At 31.8% G+C, this 20,460-nt stretch overlaps 1 protein-coding gene across 1 annotated transcript; it reads left to right on the forward strand.

Moving 5' to 3' along the window:
* The first annotated feature begins 10,796 nt into the window (after positions 1-10,796).
* LOC134726530 (uncharacterized) lies at positions 10,797-19,965 on the forward strand. The gene is made up of 7 exons (XM_063590936.1): positions 10,797-13,359; positions 14,277-14,413; positions 14,797-14,956; positions 16,077-16,172; positions 16,653-16,784; positions 18,744-18,848; positions 19,523-19,965. Exons 1-7 carry the CDS (start codon positions 10,797-10,799, stop codon positions 19,708-19,710), a joined length of 3,381 nt encoding a protein of 1,126 aa, XP_063447006.1. The 3' UTR covers positions 19,711-19,965.
* Positions 19,966-20,460: the final 495 nt, after the last annotated feature.

Here is a 20,460-nt window from a genome sequence, read left to right on the forward strand (position 1 = left end):
TTCTGATATTTTAAAGAATTACCCAAAATGTGAAATGATTATTGTGATTTCGAGGAAACCTGCAAAATGGTATATGTATCAGATATATGAATAAATGTTCTTATTAAATGCAGAAATAATAGAAACCTTTTAATAATTTCTGAATTTTTAGTAATCATTTGTGCAGAGAATTTATGGGTAAATGTAAGATATTGTCAATAACTAAGCTAAATAACACATTCCAATAAGTTTTTTTTATCAGTTTTCTGTACTTTGTGCTATAAGTCAATCAAAGTTGAGTTTCTAGTTAGATTTGTATATAAAATATTTATTGTAATTTTGAAAGAATTTGTTGTATCCAATATGGTTGTGATATAAGGGCTGGAGTTGTGTGGTTGTTTTAATTTATCACTCTATGGGACTTGTTCGTCCACATTATTTGGATGATGTTTGGTGGTTGTTTCATTGGCAATCATACCACATCACCTTATTGTATGTTGTAGAAATATTGCTGCAAAATGTTTGGTAAATGAAGAGTGCATTTCATTTGAATTTTTCACAATTTTCAATATTTTACTATGGTATGAAATTGTAACAGGAGAAAATTTGGTATGGTAAAAATAGAGTATGATAAAGGTTGTATTTTTGTTTTTGACAAATTTCAAACTCAATCTGATTAAATTAGAGATCACGTGGCTCATGATAATCTGAAAACGTTCTGTTCAGCTTTCTATTTATAACCTTTTTGACCAATTTTGTTGTAATGTTACACATCTTCAAAATTATGTAGACAGGAATTTCATTGGCTGTTGTAATACTTACCAGAACAGACAATATACAGGAGTTATGTCAGATCCTTTTAAGGAAAGCATAAACACACAATCTGTATTTTGATTAGATTGTTTCAAACCCTGAAGTAAAGTTACGGTTAACGATACTCAGCATTAGAAATGTGATTCTTCTTTGCATAAAAAAACACATTTAAAGATATAATTGTTGTTAACATTACTGCCATATTTATTGAGTATGTGAACAAGACATCTTGTTGCAGTGATTGATACATATGTAATGACTATGTGTTGTGAAAGGTTGTTGTTCATCAATTATTGGAAATTTATATTTCAAATGACATTTGAATGCTTGAGAAACTAAAATGTACACTCAAATATTTACCTTCCAAATTCATTTAAAAAAAATAGTTAGAAAAAGAGATATATATTTCGTTTATAAGGGAAATATATTGCAAGTAGGTAGTTACTATTTTTTTTAGAAACATTATACTTTTAATGAAGTGTATCTTATTTTCAAAAATAATGAAATAGAAATTTTGAAAGAATAAAATGCATGCATTTATATATTTGATATAAATACAAATCATGAAAGATTGATGAATCTCAGTTTAATTTCAACAAATGGAATACATAATTGAAATAATAGTTTGATACATGATAATGAAAACTTAATTCATTCACATTTTGTTGCATTTATTTCAAAATTACATTTAAATCTTTTCTACATATTAGATTAAATGTGAATAGTATCTTTTTATCTGCACTGACTCAGTCAGCTGTTAATCCCAAAAATATTAATCCCAAAAAATATATTTAAATATTGTTCTGCATCACACTTTAAATAGATATCAATTATGATATGATATTATATTATTACAATTATGAATAATGTAAATAGTATGCATTTGATATGTACTATTCTATTATCTGTCTATCACAACTCTGGCCTTGTGTTGTTTGATTGGAACAATACTGTTATGCTTTTAACAAGCTAGTACAGTTTTACAATTAAAGTTGTGCCATTCAATTTGTTTTTAACCATTTTTTGGCCAAATTGAACTGAAGGTGAGACATGGATACATAATTGATTGTCAACCCCTGTGACAATAGCATTGGAAAGCTATAGAGATTTATATTTCAAAATCCAGAAGAATCAAGATGTTTTGAAACTGTATATAAATATACATAAATCTCGGAAGCTTTATAAAAAAGAAGATGTGATATGATTGCCAATGAGACAAGAGACAAAATTATACAGAAATTAACAACTATAGGTCACAAGACGATCTTCAACAATTAGCAAAGCCTATACCACATAGTCAGCTATAAAAGGCCATTAAATGACAAAGTGAAACAATTCAAATGAAAAAACTGCCTAATTTATGTACAAAAAAAAAAAAGGAAAAACAAATATGAAATACATAAAAAAAACGACAACCACTGAATTACAGGCTCCTGACTTGGGACAGGCACATACATACATTATTTTGGGACTTTTTTACTACAGTTTGGTAGCTGCTTGAATCTGATATACAGATCATAGGGTTTGAAAAATAAAGGATAACAGTCTTTTATCAATATCAGTTCTGGATTCGTCAGTGGCAACTCTTCAAATAAAGTACTGTTCTATTCTTAGAACAAGACATATTTTCTATAATATAAGAAAGATATCTAACTGTGCAACTAAGGTTGCAACTGTCCACCTTTTTTGGAAGGGAAGATTGAAAATGCATAGTTGATTCTGGCTGTTCTGTTAAGTTTTACTTGTTTTTGTAATTGTGACTTTAAAAAAATATTTTACTTAAGATCCCTATGATTGCCAGCATACATGATGAAGATTATTCCAGATACCTTTTTTGGGCCCTTTATAGCTTGCTGCTCGATGTGAGCCAAGGCTCCGTGTTAAAAATCGTACTTTGACTTATTATGGTTTACCTTTGAAATTATGACTTGAATTGAGAGTTGTCTCATTGGCATTCGTACCACATCTTTTTATATGACCGCAAATTTTAAAAAAAATTTCGTCGTATATTGCTATCACTTTGGCGTCGTCATCTGCGTCGTCGTCGTCGTCGTCCGAATACTTTTAGTTTTCGCACTCTAACTTTAGTAAAAGTGAATATAAATCTATAAAATTTTATCACAAGGTTTATGACCACAAAGGAAGGTTGGTATTGATTTTGGGAGTTTTGGTCCCAACATTTTAGGAATTAGGGGCCAAAAAGGGCCCAAATAAGCATTTTCTTGGTTTTTTCGCACTATAACTTTAGTTTAAGTTAATAGAAATCTATGAAATTTTGACACAAGGTTTATGACCACAAAAGAAAGGTTGGGATTGATTTTGGGAGTTTTGGTTTCAACAATGTAGGAATTAGGGGCCAAAAAAGGGCCCAAATAAGCATTATTCTTGGTTTTCGCACAATAACTTTAGTTTAAGTAAATAGAAAATAATGAAATTAAAACACAATGTTTATGACCACAAAAGGAAGGTTGGTATTGATTTTGGGAGTTTAGGTCCCAACAGTTTAGGAATTAGGGGCCAAAAAGGGACCCAAATAAACATTTTCTTGGTTTTCGCACCATAACTTTAGTATAAGTAAATAGAAATCTATGAAATTTAAACACAAGGGTTATGACCATAAAAGGAAGGTTGGTAATGATTTTGGGAGTTTTGGTCCCAACAGTTTATGAATAAGGGGCCCAAAAGGTCCAAAATTAAACTTTGTTTGATTTCATCAAAATTGAATAATTGGGGTTCTTTGATATGCCGAATCTAACTGTGTATGTAGATTTTTAACTTTTGGTCCCGTTTTCAAATTGGTCTACATTTAGGTCCAAAGGGTCCAAAATTAAACTTCGTTTGATTTTGACAAAAAATTAATCGGTTGGGTTCTTTGATATGCTGAATCTAAAAATGAACTTAGATTCTTGATTATCGGCCCAGTTTTCAAGTTGGTCCAAATCAGGGTCCAAAATTAAACTTTGTTTGATTTCATCAAAAATTGAATAAATGGGGTTCTTTGATATGCCAATTCTAACTGTGTATGTAGATTCCTCATTTTTGGTCTTGTTTTCAAATTGGTCTACATTAAAGTCCAAAGGGTCCAAAATTAAACTTAGTTTGATTTTAACAAAAATTGAAATCTTGGGGTTCTTTGATATACTGAATCCAAACATATACTTAGATTTTTGATTATGGGCCCAGTTTTCAAGTTGGTCCAAATCAGGATCTAAAATTATTATATTAAGTTTTGTGCAATAGCAAGTCTTTTCAATTGCACAGTATTGTGCAATGGCAAGAAATATCTTATTGCAAAATATTGTGAAATAGCAATTTTGTTTTTAATTAGAGTTATCTTTCTTTGTCCAGAATAGTAAGCAAGAAATATCTAATTGTAAGAATTTTTTTTATTTGGAGTTATCTTTCTTTGTCCAGAATCAACTTAAATCTTTGTTATATATACATTTTTTTTCTGTGACGTATTAAATTTATATTAAGATCCAGTTTGTTACAACTTGTGATCAATTTTATTTGGCAGTCGCCAATGGCAGTCAGCAGGGTTAAAGAACATCAGTTGTTTCGACCTGTTAGTCAAATGCGTTTTGTTTAAATATACTTTTTCACTTTGTTGGTCTTTTGGAAAATGTTGTTTGTGCTGTTTTTAGACCCTTCTACAACGAAATTTGTTTGACATGCACACGTATAAAAATTGCGGTTTTTATCCAACGCAATCATAGGTTTGAACGTAGTTTTCAATTTAGACTCGTTTACAATATACAATGTATATTCACTTTTTACTACCAACTGATAAATTAAAATAATCTTTACCATTCAGTGATAACAAGCAGTTTTTTTACATCTTAATATTTTATGATGTATTTAAATGAGTAGTAATTGTTGCAAACTCCATTAGAAATTTTAATTGAGATTAGTTTTGGAATAAGGGAAAGGGGGATGTGATTAAAAAAAATGGGTTCAATTTTCTCATTTGAAATTTCATAAATAAAAAGAAAATTTCTTCAAACATTTTTTTGAGAGGAATAATATTCAACAGCATAGTGAATTGCTCTAAGAGAAAACAAAAATTTTAATTTCATTAGAACACATTCATTCTGTGTCAGAAACCTATGCTGTGTCAACTATTTAATCACAATCCAAATTTAGAGCTGAATCCAGCTTGAATGTTATGTCCATACTTGCCCCAACCGTTCAGGGTTCAACCTCTGCGGTCGTATAAAGCTACGCCCTGCGGAGCATTTGGTTATATCTATATGCACAAAGTAATTCATCTTCGCTAGCCAGGAGGGGACTGGATCTTAACCCTTGGCTATGGAAGATGATTTGTGATAGACACATGCTCTAGGCTTTGGAATCTCAGCATCACTTTTGTTATCAACAGAATATTAAAGATGCTTAAACGAATGTACAATAAAACCAGTACATGTTATAGATACACACATCTCCATGACAGTATACTATAGTAATAGTTCACACAAAAAAGATTAATTGAAAGGTGTACATGTCTAGCTGGCAGGTGTCATCTGACCTTGACCTCCACTGTAATATTGGTGACTGTACACAAGATTGAGTTTCATACAAACAAAAACAGAAACTTTGACAGGATTACATGATAATAAAAGTTGTAAAGAAGTTCAATGCAGAACTATAATATATTATCAATCAATCTTTGAAGACTTGGTGATGTTATGACGTATTGTATAATCATTACCAGGTAAGCAAGCAAGACATACCAGCGAACCAATCTTAAAAAAAATGCAATTTTCATACTTGTTGCGGAAGTAAAAGGTTCTCGTTTTCCTCTACTGTAGTATTGTAATCGAAATCTTTGTATTAAAATTCACGGTACCCTGTAAGCAACCTACTATAAATATTCTATTTATGGTAAAAATTACCCTGATATAATACATGTTAACTGATCTTCCTATATCTATTAACTGATCAAACATGTTTAAACATTAAAACCTTTGGTAATCTTATCAGAAAAGTAAGACACAAAGCAGCTGTCCAACTTTATAGAATAGGATGCCAACAGCTTTGATGAGTTTTTCCGTTAACTTTTAAAAACATCGTCTCTAAAACTATGGAACCTCAAACGATTATCAATAGAGAAAATTTTACGGGAACAGAACTGTCCAGATTGTTGATATAAAATATGTACACTGTTCATTTTAAAACATCAAAACGATCAGACGATTTGCTTACGGCATGTTTAAAATGAAATTTTAACATTTATTCTTTCATTTGAAAAAAATCCTTGTGTGTGTTCTTTGGATGACGAATTTTCACCAATTTGTTTGTCCGTGTTTGCCTTCTAGCTTGCAATTGATAAAACATAAAAAAAATCGACATGACAAGATCTTAAACCAAGTTAACGTTACATGGCACAATTTTTGAATCGGCTTCATATTGATGTTACATTGTATTACCCCTTAATGACTATTTCAACACTTTTTGGGGGTTTTGTCTAACATTGCATTAACAAAACCCCCAAAAAGTGTTGAAATAGTCCATTCCTTAATTGAGTGTTTAAAAAAAACGAAATGTGGCCAGTATGATTACCAATGAGACAATTTCCTTTTCACCAAAGTTCAAATGAAGTGAATGTAAGCAAGTAAAAAATCTTCTTTAAACAATGACAAAACCCCGTATCGTATTGCCGGTATTGACGATTTTAACCACTTATTTTTCGTTTTTTGCCAATTTTCTTGAAAACTCTTTCACTTGACGTCGGCGTTTATTGTCTGTCCATCTTCTAAAACTTTAAAAAAAAATGTATCCTCATCTGAAACTACGGAGCCAAATGTTCTAATAAAATTAAAAATGGAAAAGTAAAAAAAAAACCGTCCAATTAAAGATCAGAAAATAGCACAAGGCCACCAATGGGTCTACAACACAGCGCAAAAATCCCACACCCGGAGGCGTGCTTCAGCTGGCCCCTAAACAAAATTGTGTATTTCAGTGAAAATGTATGTCACACTCCAAAACATATAAATGAACTAAACTTAAAAAACATACAACTTTGACTAACAAAGGTCAGAGCCGCTCCTGACTTAAAAACAGAATAGGTTAAACATGTTTTGTGGGATCTTAAAGCAATCTAATACAAATATTTAACTCTGATGCTCCACATATGGAATATAACGAAATCAAAGTTTTATATTGTAATTAGATTGTTTTCAACCCTCCACAATATCTGTAGCCAATTGATATACTAATAGAATAAACAAGCATGCTGCACTCTAAAATACGCGCAGTGAAATTCAGTTTTAAAGAAGTCCGATGTTAGATGACATTAACAAAAGATACGTGTGTTTATTTCAGATGCAAAGACCCTATAAGTGAATCAATATCAATGACATGCATGAGAGTGCATCTTTAATAAATTGACAACAGTATCACAACTATACCCCTTCTTCAGTAAAACGTCTGTTTAAAAGGTCCGTTTGGTTTTGATTGAAATGACGACATTTTGGTGCTTTGTATAGATTATTACCTTAAAACAATTCCAGAGTTTAACATGAGTATTCCGGCTTGGGGTATCTAGGCGGAGATATGAAGGGACAGTTAATCCGCCACAAACGGCCTTACAATGCCATGGCAAAAAAACAAACACAAAAAGTCAACTTGACAACAGTTTACAAAACACAACATAGCTTGAATACTACATACTGAGCAACACGAACCGGACCCACTAAAACCGGGGTTGATCTCATGTGTGCCGTTCGTGAACTCCAGACTGGAAGCTTATTCTGATTTACACCCAGTTTTGACTATTAACTTCAAACCTATGATGTCACAGTATATATGTAAGACTCAAATCTATGGTTGGTTCCAAATCTATGGCAGATTCCTAATCTATGGCAAATTTGACGTCATGCCATCCCAAATCTATGGCAGATTTTTTACAATCCTAATCTATGGCAAGTTTTGTAATTTCCTAATCTTTGGCGGATTTTTATTGTGTCAAAGTCTATGGAAAATGAATTGCAAATGGAAAATAATGCAGTACACATACGACCATTAACTTGCATTATTTAAACAAGTGAACATGTACGACAACGGAAGCATGTCTATTAACATTTGTGAAATAAACAGTCAATACTGGTCAACAAAATCATGGCGGCAAAAAAAACCCGTAAATGATGAATTTCTAACATAAATACAAACTTCAAGATTGAAATTATGTGCTCCGTAAAAATAAACATTTTCTAATCTATGCATTTATTTAACCAAATAGTAATTAACGTTAAGTCCCTTAACAAACAAGAAGGTTGATTTTTAATTAAAAAAAAAGGGGGATAAATAAAAATGAACAGTTTGAATGTTAATAAAATATGTTATTCATTGTTATGGCATCTTTTTTATTTTATGACGGTCTAAATAAAATTGATATCCGTTAATTTCATGTTTCACTTTTTAAGCTTTGCCAACTGTAGACAGTAAAATGTTTACTATAATAACTCCTTTTCTGAAATATACGTTACTGAAAAAAGCGTTGTCCTTGTTCATCGCTAACTTCGACCGGTACAGCACATTGTGTCCCTTTTCCGGATAATGGGTCACATTTTTATGTAAACCATCGTCAAATTGTTGTCATCTAGAATGGTGTTCAAATCTATGGGTTCTGCCATCGTTTGCGGCGGCGACGATGTAATATGGCGTTATTGAATTGTGACGTTATATGTTAGATCTGCCATAGATTTGGAGAAAACAAAAATCTGCCATAGATTTGGCGTTTGTAACGTCACATTTGCCATGGATTAGGAATCTGCCATAGATTTGGAACCCGCCATAGATTTGAGTCCTACATATATAACATCATTTGGTCCCATATAAGAGTTATTACCCTTAAAAGAAGATTTTTCGCTTTTTGTTGCTGCAGATACCGTATACATGATAGACCAAATAAGCAGTAAAAAATTGTCAATTGAACCGTAAAAGGAGTTACAGTTGGAGAATGTTTTGGTTCAGTTTTGTGCTTATCATATATTTTTGTATGTCATTTCAAAGCTCTAAAGAGCTTATGTTGTATTGTTATATGTATACCCGACTTTAAATAACTTGATCTGTTATGCATGCTTTCAATCATACTTTACATATATGATTATCTATTTTTCTTTTTCGGCTGCTTGTTTGTTATCTATATCAACCCGGCACACCGGCTTGCATTAAAATGCATTAGTATTAAAAAATAAATAAAAAATCATAGATTCTTTATCTACACATTCTTTAAGAGCTTAAATTGTTCTCATTAATATTTTTTTTAAATATATATACATATATATATATCATCGTTTGTATTGTTTTATGAAAATTATTGATGTTGTATTGTTTATATATTAAAATGCCGTTTTGGGGCCCATAATAAAAAAAAATATCTTCTAATTTTATCTTCATACTGAAAATTCGACATTTTTAGAAAATGACCCATATATATTATATGTCTTTGCTTAAACCAGAGGATGATAATTGAAATCAATAAAGCTAAACGGCAAATAATTTTAAAATGATGACAAAAAATCTTATTCATGTACATTAGGGGGCCTCTTGTTTCGAAAAAAATAGACAAAAAAGAGTTATCTCTCTTGAAATAGACCTCTTCATTGTGAAAATCTGACAGAAACCGCGGGTTAGCATTTTTCTTTTTTTCGATCACTGGTTTTATTGATGAGACACTTGTCTCCATATCTGATACAAAGATTGTATGTCCTTAATATGAAATTCTTTTACTGAGATAAAAAAAAATGTAAATAATTTTAGATGTTTTCAAAACTGACGGATTTTGAGATTTTTTCTTTTTGAGTTTTTCATCGCTGCAGAAGATGGAAAAAAACATAATCTTTTTTAAAACTATCCATTCAGTTTCACTGATTTAATGTTGTAAAAACATCTGTTGTCAATGCCAATCATTATAAAACTATACTATGCAATTAGTAACTAAAAAAAAAGGGGGGGGGCATCTCAAAGACTCAACTTACTTTGTTTTAACACCTTCAGCAAAACAATGATCACCAATAAAGATGCTAGTAGGCTTGTCTTAAATTAGAATACATGTTGGGTATAAGTACAGCCTTGATAAACACTTCTAAAAGGAATTTTTTTAGAAAAAATAGGAAGCAATATCATACTATCATGCCATCAAACATGAATAGCCGAAAGGAATCTGTGACGTACCCATCCTAATTTCACAAGTGGGAAATACAGATACAGACAGATACAGATACTGGTTTCTAATTAATTAGGCAGTGTCTGCACTAGTCCAAATAATTATGACTCTTGAATTGCTTACATTGTCACTGTTATGTGTCATAGCAAAAATAATATAATAGCCTTTCAAGACTTTATAATTATTTTGACTATGTCTGTACAATGTCTTCTGTGGGGACAAAAGCCAAGATGGGTATATGTGCTCCTGCTCCCTGGTTTATAATTGCAATGTCATCAGATTGGGAATAAAACATGAAATAAACAGAAATACTCGGAGATGAATCAATAAAAAAATAAAAATAAAAAGGTTTTCCTGTATGCCAGGCTGTAAATATTTTCACTTTTATGGGGAAACCAACATTAATTACCATGGCCTAACGTCGATAAAGAAGGTTGTTTTGGGTGTTTCAGCAGCAGTTGATTACTAATAATTGTGAAAAGACCAAGGAAGTGCCTAGAATCAATTTTCCCAACAACAAAAAATGGTAAAAAAAAAAAGAAAAGATTTTGCCTGCAATACTAGGGATATATACAGACAGATAGTGTAATTTGTGTTGTTTAGCTCAGTGGGTAATGAAAAGTTCAACGTTTTCCATTTATTAAAAGACACTGAAATTGCATGTTTCTTACAGTATAGATATATGTATTTTGAGAAGCATATTTTACTCAAAAGAATATCCTCTGAAGAGCATGTATACATTGAGAACATATGGAAAAGCTTGAAATGTGCACAAGTGATGTAGTTTAGGAAGTGGTATTCTGAATTTTTCAACATTTATTCTTTCAGATCATTAAACATGAAGACAAAATTAAAAAGTGTTGAGCAAGAAGAAATTTCAGATGAAAAAATTGTCATTAAGAAGCCAAAGCTGTCTTCTCTTGGAAGAAGAAAGAAGCGTGGAGATAAATTAGGTACAGTTGAATTGAGTAATGAAGATGGCTTCACTACAGATGAAGAGAATGGCGAGGAAGAAGGCCAGTATGAGGGATGTAAACACTTTGAAGTTGAATCAAAACATATGAAAGGAATTCAATTTCAAACCAAAAGAATGCAGGTACACATAGAAGACAGAGTAAAAACACCAGTTTCAAGTAAAAAGAGAAAGACCCTTAAAAAGAGAACAATGAAAATCAAAGTAGAGGTCAAAGTAAAAAATAAGCGTAATTCAGTAAAAGTAAGATTAGAAGATACCGCAAAATTGGCAAAAAAGAAAAAGATATTAAAACTGAAAAAAGAAAAGAAACAGTTGCTAGAAACAAAAGGCAGTATTGCAGAGAACTCAAAACTGCAAAGCTCAAAGTTAGAAGATAAAGTGCAAAATGATGCGTCTAATGTTGCATTCAAAACAGATAATGTATCAAACAATAAGGAGCAAGGAAAACTGGAGGAAAAAGAAATTGAAAATGTGAGAAAAAGAGGGAGGCCTTGCAAGATCAAAGTTGAAAAAGTAGAACAAAATGAAAACTTATCAAACCGAGAAACAGAAACTAAAGGAAAGGAAAGGAAAAGAAAAAGTCAAGAAGCAAATCCTCTAATAGACACAAGAAAAAAGAAAGAAAAAACTAATGTGGAAGATGATAAAATTGATCATCATCTCTCAAGCTCAGAAGAAAAGACAGAAAAATGTAATGTTGAAGTTGACAAGAAGGGTATAAATAAATTCCTCGAAGGAAATAAGAAGAAAGCAGAAGGAAGAATAAAAAAAGTTTCATCAGATGAAGTTATTCAAACAGAAAATACATCTGATGATGTAAAGCAACCAGAATCGTGTGAAACAGAAATTGTAAATATGAGAAAAAGGGGGAGGCCAAGCAAGATCAAAGTTGAAAAAGTAGAACAAAATGAAAATGTATCGAGTTCAGGAACAGAAACAAAAGTTAGAGAAAGGAAAGAAAAAGGAAAGAAAACAAACCAAGAAGCTGACCCTATCATGGACCCCCTTCAAAAGGTGGAAAACAAAAATACTGATGATGATCAGATTGATCCCTCTCTTTCAATTTTAGTAGGAAAGACGGTGCAATTAGGTGTTGATGTTGAAGAAAAGGAATCAAATAAAAGCTTTCAAGAAAACAAAAAGATGGCTGAAGAAAGAAAGAAAAAAGTTGCATCAGATGAAGTTATTCAAACAGAAAATATATCTGATGATGTGAAGCAACCAGAATCACATGAAACAGAAATCGTAAATATGAGAAAAAGGGGGAGGCCAAGCAAGATCAAAGTTGAAAAAGTAGAACAGAATGAAACTGTATCAAGTTCAGGAACAGAGAGTAAAGTTAAAGAAAGGAAAAGAAAAGGAGAGAAAACAAACCAAGAAGCTGATCCTATTATAGAAACCAGAAAAGAGGAAGAAAACATAAATGTTGATGATGAAATCAATCTCCCTATCTCAATGTCAGTAGAAAAGACAGAAAAATTAAATGTTGAAGTTGACAAAAAGGAAGCAAATAAAAGCAAAGATGCAGCTGATGATTTCATTAAAACAGAAAATATATCAAATGATGTACAGCAACTAAAATCCCTTGCTAAAGAAATTGTAAATGCAAGAAAAAGGGGGAGGCCAAGCAAGATCAAAGTTGAAAAAGTGGAAGAAAATGAAAATGCAGTATGTTTAGGAACAGAAACTAAAGTTAAAGAAATGAAAGGAAAAGGAGATAAAACAAACCAAGAAGCTGATTCTATCATAGACCTTCCCAAAAATGATGAAAACAAAAATATTAATGATGCTGAAAAGATCTCAATTTCAAATGGAAAGACAGAAAAAATAGATGGTGATGTCCAAGGAAAGGGATCAAATAAAAGCTTTGAAGAAAAGAAGGAAAAAGCTGAAGAAAGAAAGAAAAAAGTTGTAACTGGTGATGTTATTAATACAGCAAATATTTCAGACATTGAGAAGCAAGGAAAATTGGAGGAAATGGAAATTTTAAATGTGAGAAAAAGGGGGAGGCCAATCAAGATCAAAGTTGAAAAAGTAGAAGAAAATGTATCAAGTCTAGGAACAGAAACAAAGGTTAAAGAAAGGAAAAGAAAAGGAGAAAAAACAAACAAAGAAACAGATACTGACACCAGAAAAAAGGAGAAAAACACAAATGTTGATGATAAAATTGATCTCCATCACTCAATGTCAGAAGGAAAGGCAGAAACATTAGATGTAGATGTTGTAGAAAAGGAATCAATTGAAAGCTTTGAAGGAAAAAAGAACACTGATTATACAGATAATAGAGAAAATGACGAAAGTGCAAACTTAAAAGAAAAGGAGAAGAAAACTGAAGAATTCTGTGAGCATGCTGAGGTGGTATTTGATAAGAGAAAAGTAAACCCAAATCAAGAAAAGTTTGTTGGAGCTCATGTATCTATTGCAGGTAAGTAATTGTTTATAAATGCATACATGCATTTACAACTTTACATCATATTTCACTTTTATCTATGTAATCTATCAAAAATATGTGAACAGCAAACCTGATATTTTTAATTATTTCAAAATATATCTGCCAAATGTATTTTTGACATCTTTGACTTGAATTATGTTTTCATACAGATGATTTTTTTTCTCAATCATTGAAATTATACATGTATCATAATATAAAGTGATTCTCATGTCCATTTGTATTCACTGCATATGTTGATAATTCTTAAAATCTGGTTCTAAGTGACAATAACCATACACTGCTTTATGAATTTATTTGAAGGTTAACTCAAAGACTGGAAAGTAAATTCAATATCAAATAAAAAACATACAATGAAGATATTTTTTTATGTTTTTTGTTTGTGTTTTACAATTTTTTCTTGCTGATGCATACCCATAGCCAGGGGGGGGGGGGTTGGATGACCCCCCTCCCCCTTGAAAACAAATAAGCACTGTTAAAGTCAATGTTCTGTTCGAATTGTGACTGTTAAAGTCGAGTTTGTGAGTCCAACGAACCCCCCCATGGAAGTTCCTGGCTACGGGCCTGTGATTCACATAATTAATATATAGCTTTCACTAACAAAAGTTCCATTTGGAGCTTCTGTACTTAGTGACGTCTTATATCAGTTTACCATTAGGCATTACTCTATACTTATAAATTCAATACATCAAACTTGATTTTGGTAGATTTCATTGTCAATAGAAATTTTGTCTTTGCTTAGAAAAAAAGAAGTACCATTATGTGTGCTTGAAACATATCTGTTATCACACATTTATCGCACTTTATAATTTATGTATTGGTGAGATTTGTAGCAACCAAACATTTTATACATGTATAAATATGTTTCATTAATCAGTTATACTTGACTGTAGGTGGAATACACAAGTCTGTATTGGAAGCAGTAGCCATGAAGTCCTTTGCATTTGGTTTGTTTTTGAAGTCACAAAGACAGTGGGCTTGTAAACCATTAGAAGAGGAAGCAGCTGAAAAATTCAGGAAAACCTGTCAGGTTGGATATTTTAACTAATGAGAAAAAAAAATGTTTGTATTCTCCTTAAAATAATAAAATACCTATTACTGAGAAGGTCAAAAGTTGTTTAGTCCTGGTAACCTGTTCATATGACTTGGAACAGACAAGGTGTTCATGTGTTGTTAATTCACAACAACATGCTGAATATTCAGTTTAACAGAAACACGCCAAAATGGGAAAACAGAGTTGCATGGAAAGAAAAAAACAACCTTATAACAAAATGACTTAAAAAGTTTCAGCAAGTTGAAAATGTTGACAAAAAGATTCCAATCATGTCAATCCAGACTGTTATATTAAATTTGTATGACATTTTTTTGCATTTATATTTTTATGTCTAATTTGTTTGATTTCTATTATAACAGGAGTATGGGTTCCTTCCTCAGTACATAGTACCTCATGGTTCATACCTGATGAACCTAGGCTCACCCGATGAGAACACATTACATAAAAGTAGAGACTTACTGATAGATGACTTACAGAGATGTCAAAAGTTAGGATTAACTATATTTAATTTCCATCCAGGTAAAAATAGCAAATGGACAATTTATAAAATAAGAAAATGACCTATTATAGAACTTTTAAGTTGTCATACACATTGATTTCTCATTGAAGTATATATAAAGAAAAGAGCTCAAAACAATTAGTTTAGAATTATGAACTATTTTCCTTTTGTTGAAATATTGTTGACAATACTTTTGAATTTCCTTTTTAGCTCACCTGACCCGCAGGGCCAAGTGAGCTTTTCCCATCACTTTGCGTCCGTCGTCGTTGTCGTTGTCCTTCGTTCGTCGTCGTTAACTTTTACAAAAATCTTCTCCTCTGAAACTACTGGGCCAAATTAAACTAAAGTTGGCCTCAATCATCATTTGGGTATCTAGTTTAAAAAATGTGTGGCGTGACCTGGCCAACCAACCAAGATGGTCGCCATGGCTAAAAATAGAACATGGGGTAAAATGCAGTTTTTGGCTTATAACTCAAAAACCAAAGCATTTAGAGCAATCTGACATGGGTAAAATTGTAAATCAGGTCAAGATCTATCTGCCCTAAAATTTTCAGATGAAAAGGACAACCTGTTGTTGGGTTGCTGCCCCTGAATTGTTAATTTTAAGGAAATTTTGCTGTTTTTGGTTATTATCTTGAAATTATTATAGATAGAGATAAACTGTAAACAGGAATAATGTTCAGCAAAGTAAGATCTACAAATAAGTCAACTAGACCGAAATGGTCAGTTGACCCCTTTAGGAGTTATTGCCCTTTATAGTCAATTTTTAACAATTTTCATAAAATTTGTAAATTTTTACTAACATTTTCCACTAAAACTACTGGGCCAAGTTCATTATAGATAGAGATAATTGTAAGCAGCAAGAATGTTTAGTTAAGTAAAATGTAAAAACACATCACTATCACCAAAACACAATTTTGTCATGAATCCATCTGCTTCCTTTGTTTAATTTTCACATACATGACATAGACCAGAAGGTGAGCGACACAGGCTCTTTAGAGCCTCTAGTTTGTTTGACCATACGTCAACAGAATCTAATTGATGAAGTTAGCCTTTGAATTATGATGTTGCTTAACATTTTTCATGAAATATGAATATTAATTGTTTACATTTATAAAATATCTGTCTTGTTTGTTCCAGGTTCAACATGTGGAAAAATAAGTGTAGAAAAATGTCTGGATAATATTGCTGCAAGCATAGATATTGCCCATTCTAAAACCAGTGGTGTTATTACAGGTGAGATTATTTAGATTAGAAAAGTTTTCCTTCACCATTTGTTCACATAGGATAAAGTCAGGTAGGTTTATCTAAATAAATAATTATAGATTATGGATTGTTTTTCAAATGAGAAGGTGTTTTTCTCTAATTTTTGTGCTAGTATTACATTTCTTGATCGGTTTGAGAAAATTATTTCTCCCCACTAGTGAAATATATGTCAATTATATCTCACTTTACCAGAAGATTGTTTTAAGTTATTTAACTTATTATAATTATTGCACACTAAGGCTCATTATACCCAAGTTATTTGTCTGATGATGGCTGGATGGGAACTTTTGATATCATTCTAACATTTTGAAGGTTTCCTTCACCCATGTTTCTGAGGCATATAGAATTAAGTTTACCTATATGGCGAGTACATCATATAATCATCGAAAGAAATAATACATGTAGTTGTTAAAGCTAGTTTTAAAAAAATGATTAAATTGTTTATTACAGTTCTGGAGAACATGAGCTGTCAAGGCCATACAATCGGAGGAAAGTTTGAGGAATTGAGAGGAATTATAGACAGGGTGAAGGACAAATCAAGGATGGGTGTCTGTCTTGACACATGTCATGCTTTTGCTGCTGGTAAGACATTTTAATCAACTGTTTATAGTTATACACTCCTTTTACATTGATAATTATGCTGGGACAGCAACAAATATTATGTTATTTTATTATGAGTTACTAAACCTTATTTATTTTTAACTAGGAGCATTATGCTTTTGGTCAGTGCAGCTGTTCATGCATTCTACTGTCTGTTTGTCCTGCTTCAGGTTAAAGTATTAGACCAAGGTTCAGGTTAAAGTTTATGGTCAAGGTAGTTTTTGATGAAGTCCAATCAACTTGAAACTAAGTACACATTTTCCATATAATATGATCTTTCTGATTTTAATGCCAAATTGGATTTTTGACTCCAATTTCATGGAATGCTGACCAGTAGTCCATGTGAGGCATCCATATACTATGGACACTCTCTTGTTCAGTAATAAACTCAGGCACATATGTGTGCAACATGAACAACATGATATAGTATCAGGGGTCGAATTTAAGCTTTTTAGTGTACTGGCCAGCCGGACCAGTGGACTTAAAATCTACTGGTCCGACTCAAAATTCACTGGTCCTGCAAAAATGACATTCATTTGATAACCACTTACAGATATGATAGATTTTTAACCGGATTTTTGTGACAAAAATGTCGGTTATTAAATTGGGGATGCTCGGCGGGCGGCAGGGCGTGCGGTCGGGCGGCAATCAAATGTTGTCCATGCATCAACTCAAGAACCGTTCAACCAAAGCTTTTAAAATTTTAATATGTTGTTACTGACAACTAAATGAAGGTCAAGTTCAATAATGACGATTTTTACTTTTACCGTTCAGGAGTTATGGTTCTTGAAAGATTGAAAAATGGCGTTTCCAGTTGTGTCCGTGCATTTACGCATGAACTGTTCTACCAAAGCTTCCCAAATTTTAATATGTTGTTACTGGTGACAAAATGGATGTCAAGTTCAATAAGGACGATTTTGACTTTTACCGTTCAGGAGTTATGGTTCTTGAAAGATTGAAAAATGGTGTTTCCAGTCGTGTCCGTGCATTTTCTCATGAACCATTCAACCAAAGCTGTTCAAATTTTAATATGTTGTTACTGATGACAAAATAGAGGTCAAGTTCAATAATGACGATTTTGTCTTTTACCGTTCAGGAGTTATGGTTCTTGAAAGATCGTAAAATGGTGTTTCCATTCACGTTGTTGCATTTACTCACAAACCATTCAATCTAAGCTTTTCAAATTTTAATATGTTGATACTGATGACAAAATAGAAGTCAAATTTGATATTGACAATTTTCACTTTCACCAATCATCAGTAATGGTTCTTGTGATATTGCCAGGACACAAATAAATACTAATAAATCCGGTTTGCTGTCGTTGTGACAGCCTCTTGTTAATTTTATTTTCCTCAGCTGCTTTCCTCTTAACTCCATCCAAAAATTGTCACATTTTGTGTTGGTGTGTAGTACGCTCATCTGAGATATTAATTAAATACTTTTAAGATAGTACCCCCAGTTACCCCTTAAAATAATTTCTCAGTTTTTTTCTTTGGTAAACAAACCGAGATAGAGATGCAATCAGTGATTTAAACGAAAAATTACGACTGGTCCCCAGGACCTGACCAGCTGACAAAATCTAATGGTCCTACACAAATTCTACTAGTCTCGAACCACCAGACCAGGGCCAATTTCGACCTCTGTATAGTATACAAAATAATTGATTGTGAAAGGCTGCCATTCATGATATATATTCTCAAAGGTCAACGCAATGACATCAAAGGTAAAGACTTTAAGTGGTCAACATACTGTATTCAACAATAGGTTTAAGTGTTTACATATACAAAATAAGTCCAGAATACAGAAAGGCTTGTACAGCTAGATTTGAAATAACTAAATAGCATTATACTGTTAATTGGTCTCTGACAGCTCTTTCCATTTTTTTTACCAAACAACACCTTTACTCACTTTCATGTTTAATAGTTTAACTTTTTTTTTCAGGATTTGATCTCTCTACAGAAGAAGGGTTCAATCAGATGTTATCAGATTTTGAATCAATAGTTGGATTCCAGTATTTGAAAGCTTTGCATATAAATGATTCAAAAGGTAAAATAAATGTATTTAAAGTAAAATTAAAAATCATCTTTTTAGAATACCTAGTCTAGAATGGCAGTGTAATGTTATCTCATCTTTGTAGTTTCCATCATTCAATCAGTCAACTTTATATTGATGATTTTTGGAAATCATTTATGGGTATTATGCTTTCTGGTCCGCCTGTCCATTCATTCTTCTGTCTGTCCCACTTCAGGTAAAAGTTTTTGATGAAGTTGAAGTCCAATCAACTTGACACTTAGAACACATGTTCCTTATGATATGATTTTTCTGATTTTAATGCCAAATTAGAGTTTTTAACCCATTTTCACAGTCAACTGAACAAAGAAAATGATAATGCGGGTTGGGCATCTGTGAGGGACACATTCTTGTTAATTTTCTATTTTCCATAAACAACTGTGGCTGCTGTTAAGACTAAGCTTCATTGTACATTATTGGTTGTGGGGTATGGAAAGTGTTGTCTAAAACCCTTTATATTTCTTTGAAAAACATTTAATTAATTTTCTGAATTCACAAAATTCTTATAGTGATGAAAAAAATCAAGAAACATTTGTTAACTCTGTTATGAGGTAAAAAACATCCTTTCCTATTATAATTATAAAATTATCTTAACCATCAATTCTCTGGAAAAATGTACATGAGGAGTTATTTTATATATATATTTTCAGGTAAACTTGGCTGCCATCTTGATCGTCATGAAAATATTGGGAAAGGTCACATTGGAAAGGCTGGATTTGATCGAATTATGAACTGTCCAAAGTTTAACCACATTCCAATGATCTTAGAAACTCCATGTGCTGACAATGATTCATATGCCAAGGAAGTGGAAATGTTGTATACCATGTGCAATACCTGATAAATTGAAGCCAACATTGAAATCCAATCCTTAAAATGTGCCGTATGTTTTCTTTACAGTATTAGACAATGCCAGATTTATATCAGTGCTACACTTAAGTGTTAAAATGCATGTTTATTGTATATGTGTTCAATGTTATATTCTGAAATATCAGATTTAGCAAAAGTAAATTTAATTTTTACACAATTAAGTAATTCAATTATTGGATGACTGAGTATGAAATCATGCATGAGATTATTCATTTTTAACTTTTGATGATGTCCTTTGTATATATATACGTTTTTTTATGAAATGAGTCGTAATGTTTTGATTAAGTGAGTGGAAATGTTTTGATAAAGTGAGATAAAATGTTTTGATGAAGTGAGATAAAATGTTTTGATGAAGTGAGCTGTATTGTTTTGATGAAGTGAGTCTTAATTTCTTGATGAAATTAGTTGTAATGTTTGCATAAAGTGAAACAATATGTTTTGATGAAATGATTGGTAATGTTTTGATGAAATGATTGGTAATGTTTTGATGAAATGATTGGTAATGTTTTGATGAAATGATTGGTAATGTTTTGATGAAATGAGTGGTAATGTGTTGATGAAGTGAGTCGGAATGTTTTGATGAATTGAGTCATATTGTTTTGATGAAATGAGTGGTAATGTGAAATGAGTCAATATGTTTTGATAAAGTGAGTGGTAATGTGAAATGAGTTAATATGTTTTGATGAAATGAGTCAATATGTTTTGATGAAGTGAGTCAATT

This window comes from Mytilus trossulus, chromosome 7 (genome assembly GCF_036588685.1).
Source record: "Mytilus trossulus isolate FHL-02 chromosome 7, PNRI_Mtr1.1.1.hap1, whole genome shotgun sequence".
NCBI lineage: Eukaryota > Metazoa > Mollusca > Bivalvia > Mytilida > Mytilidae > Mytilus > Mytilus trossulus.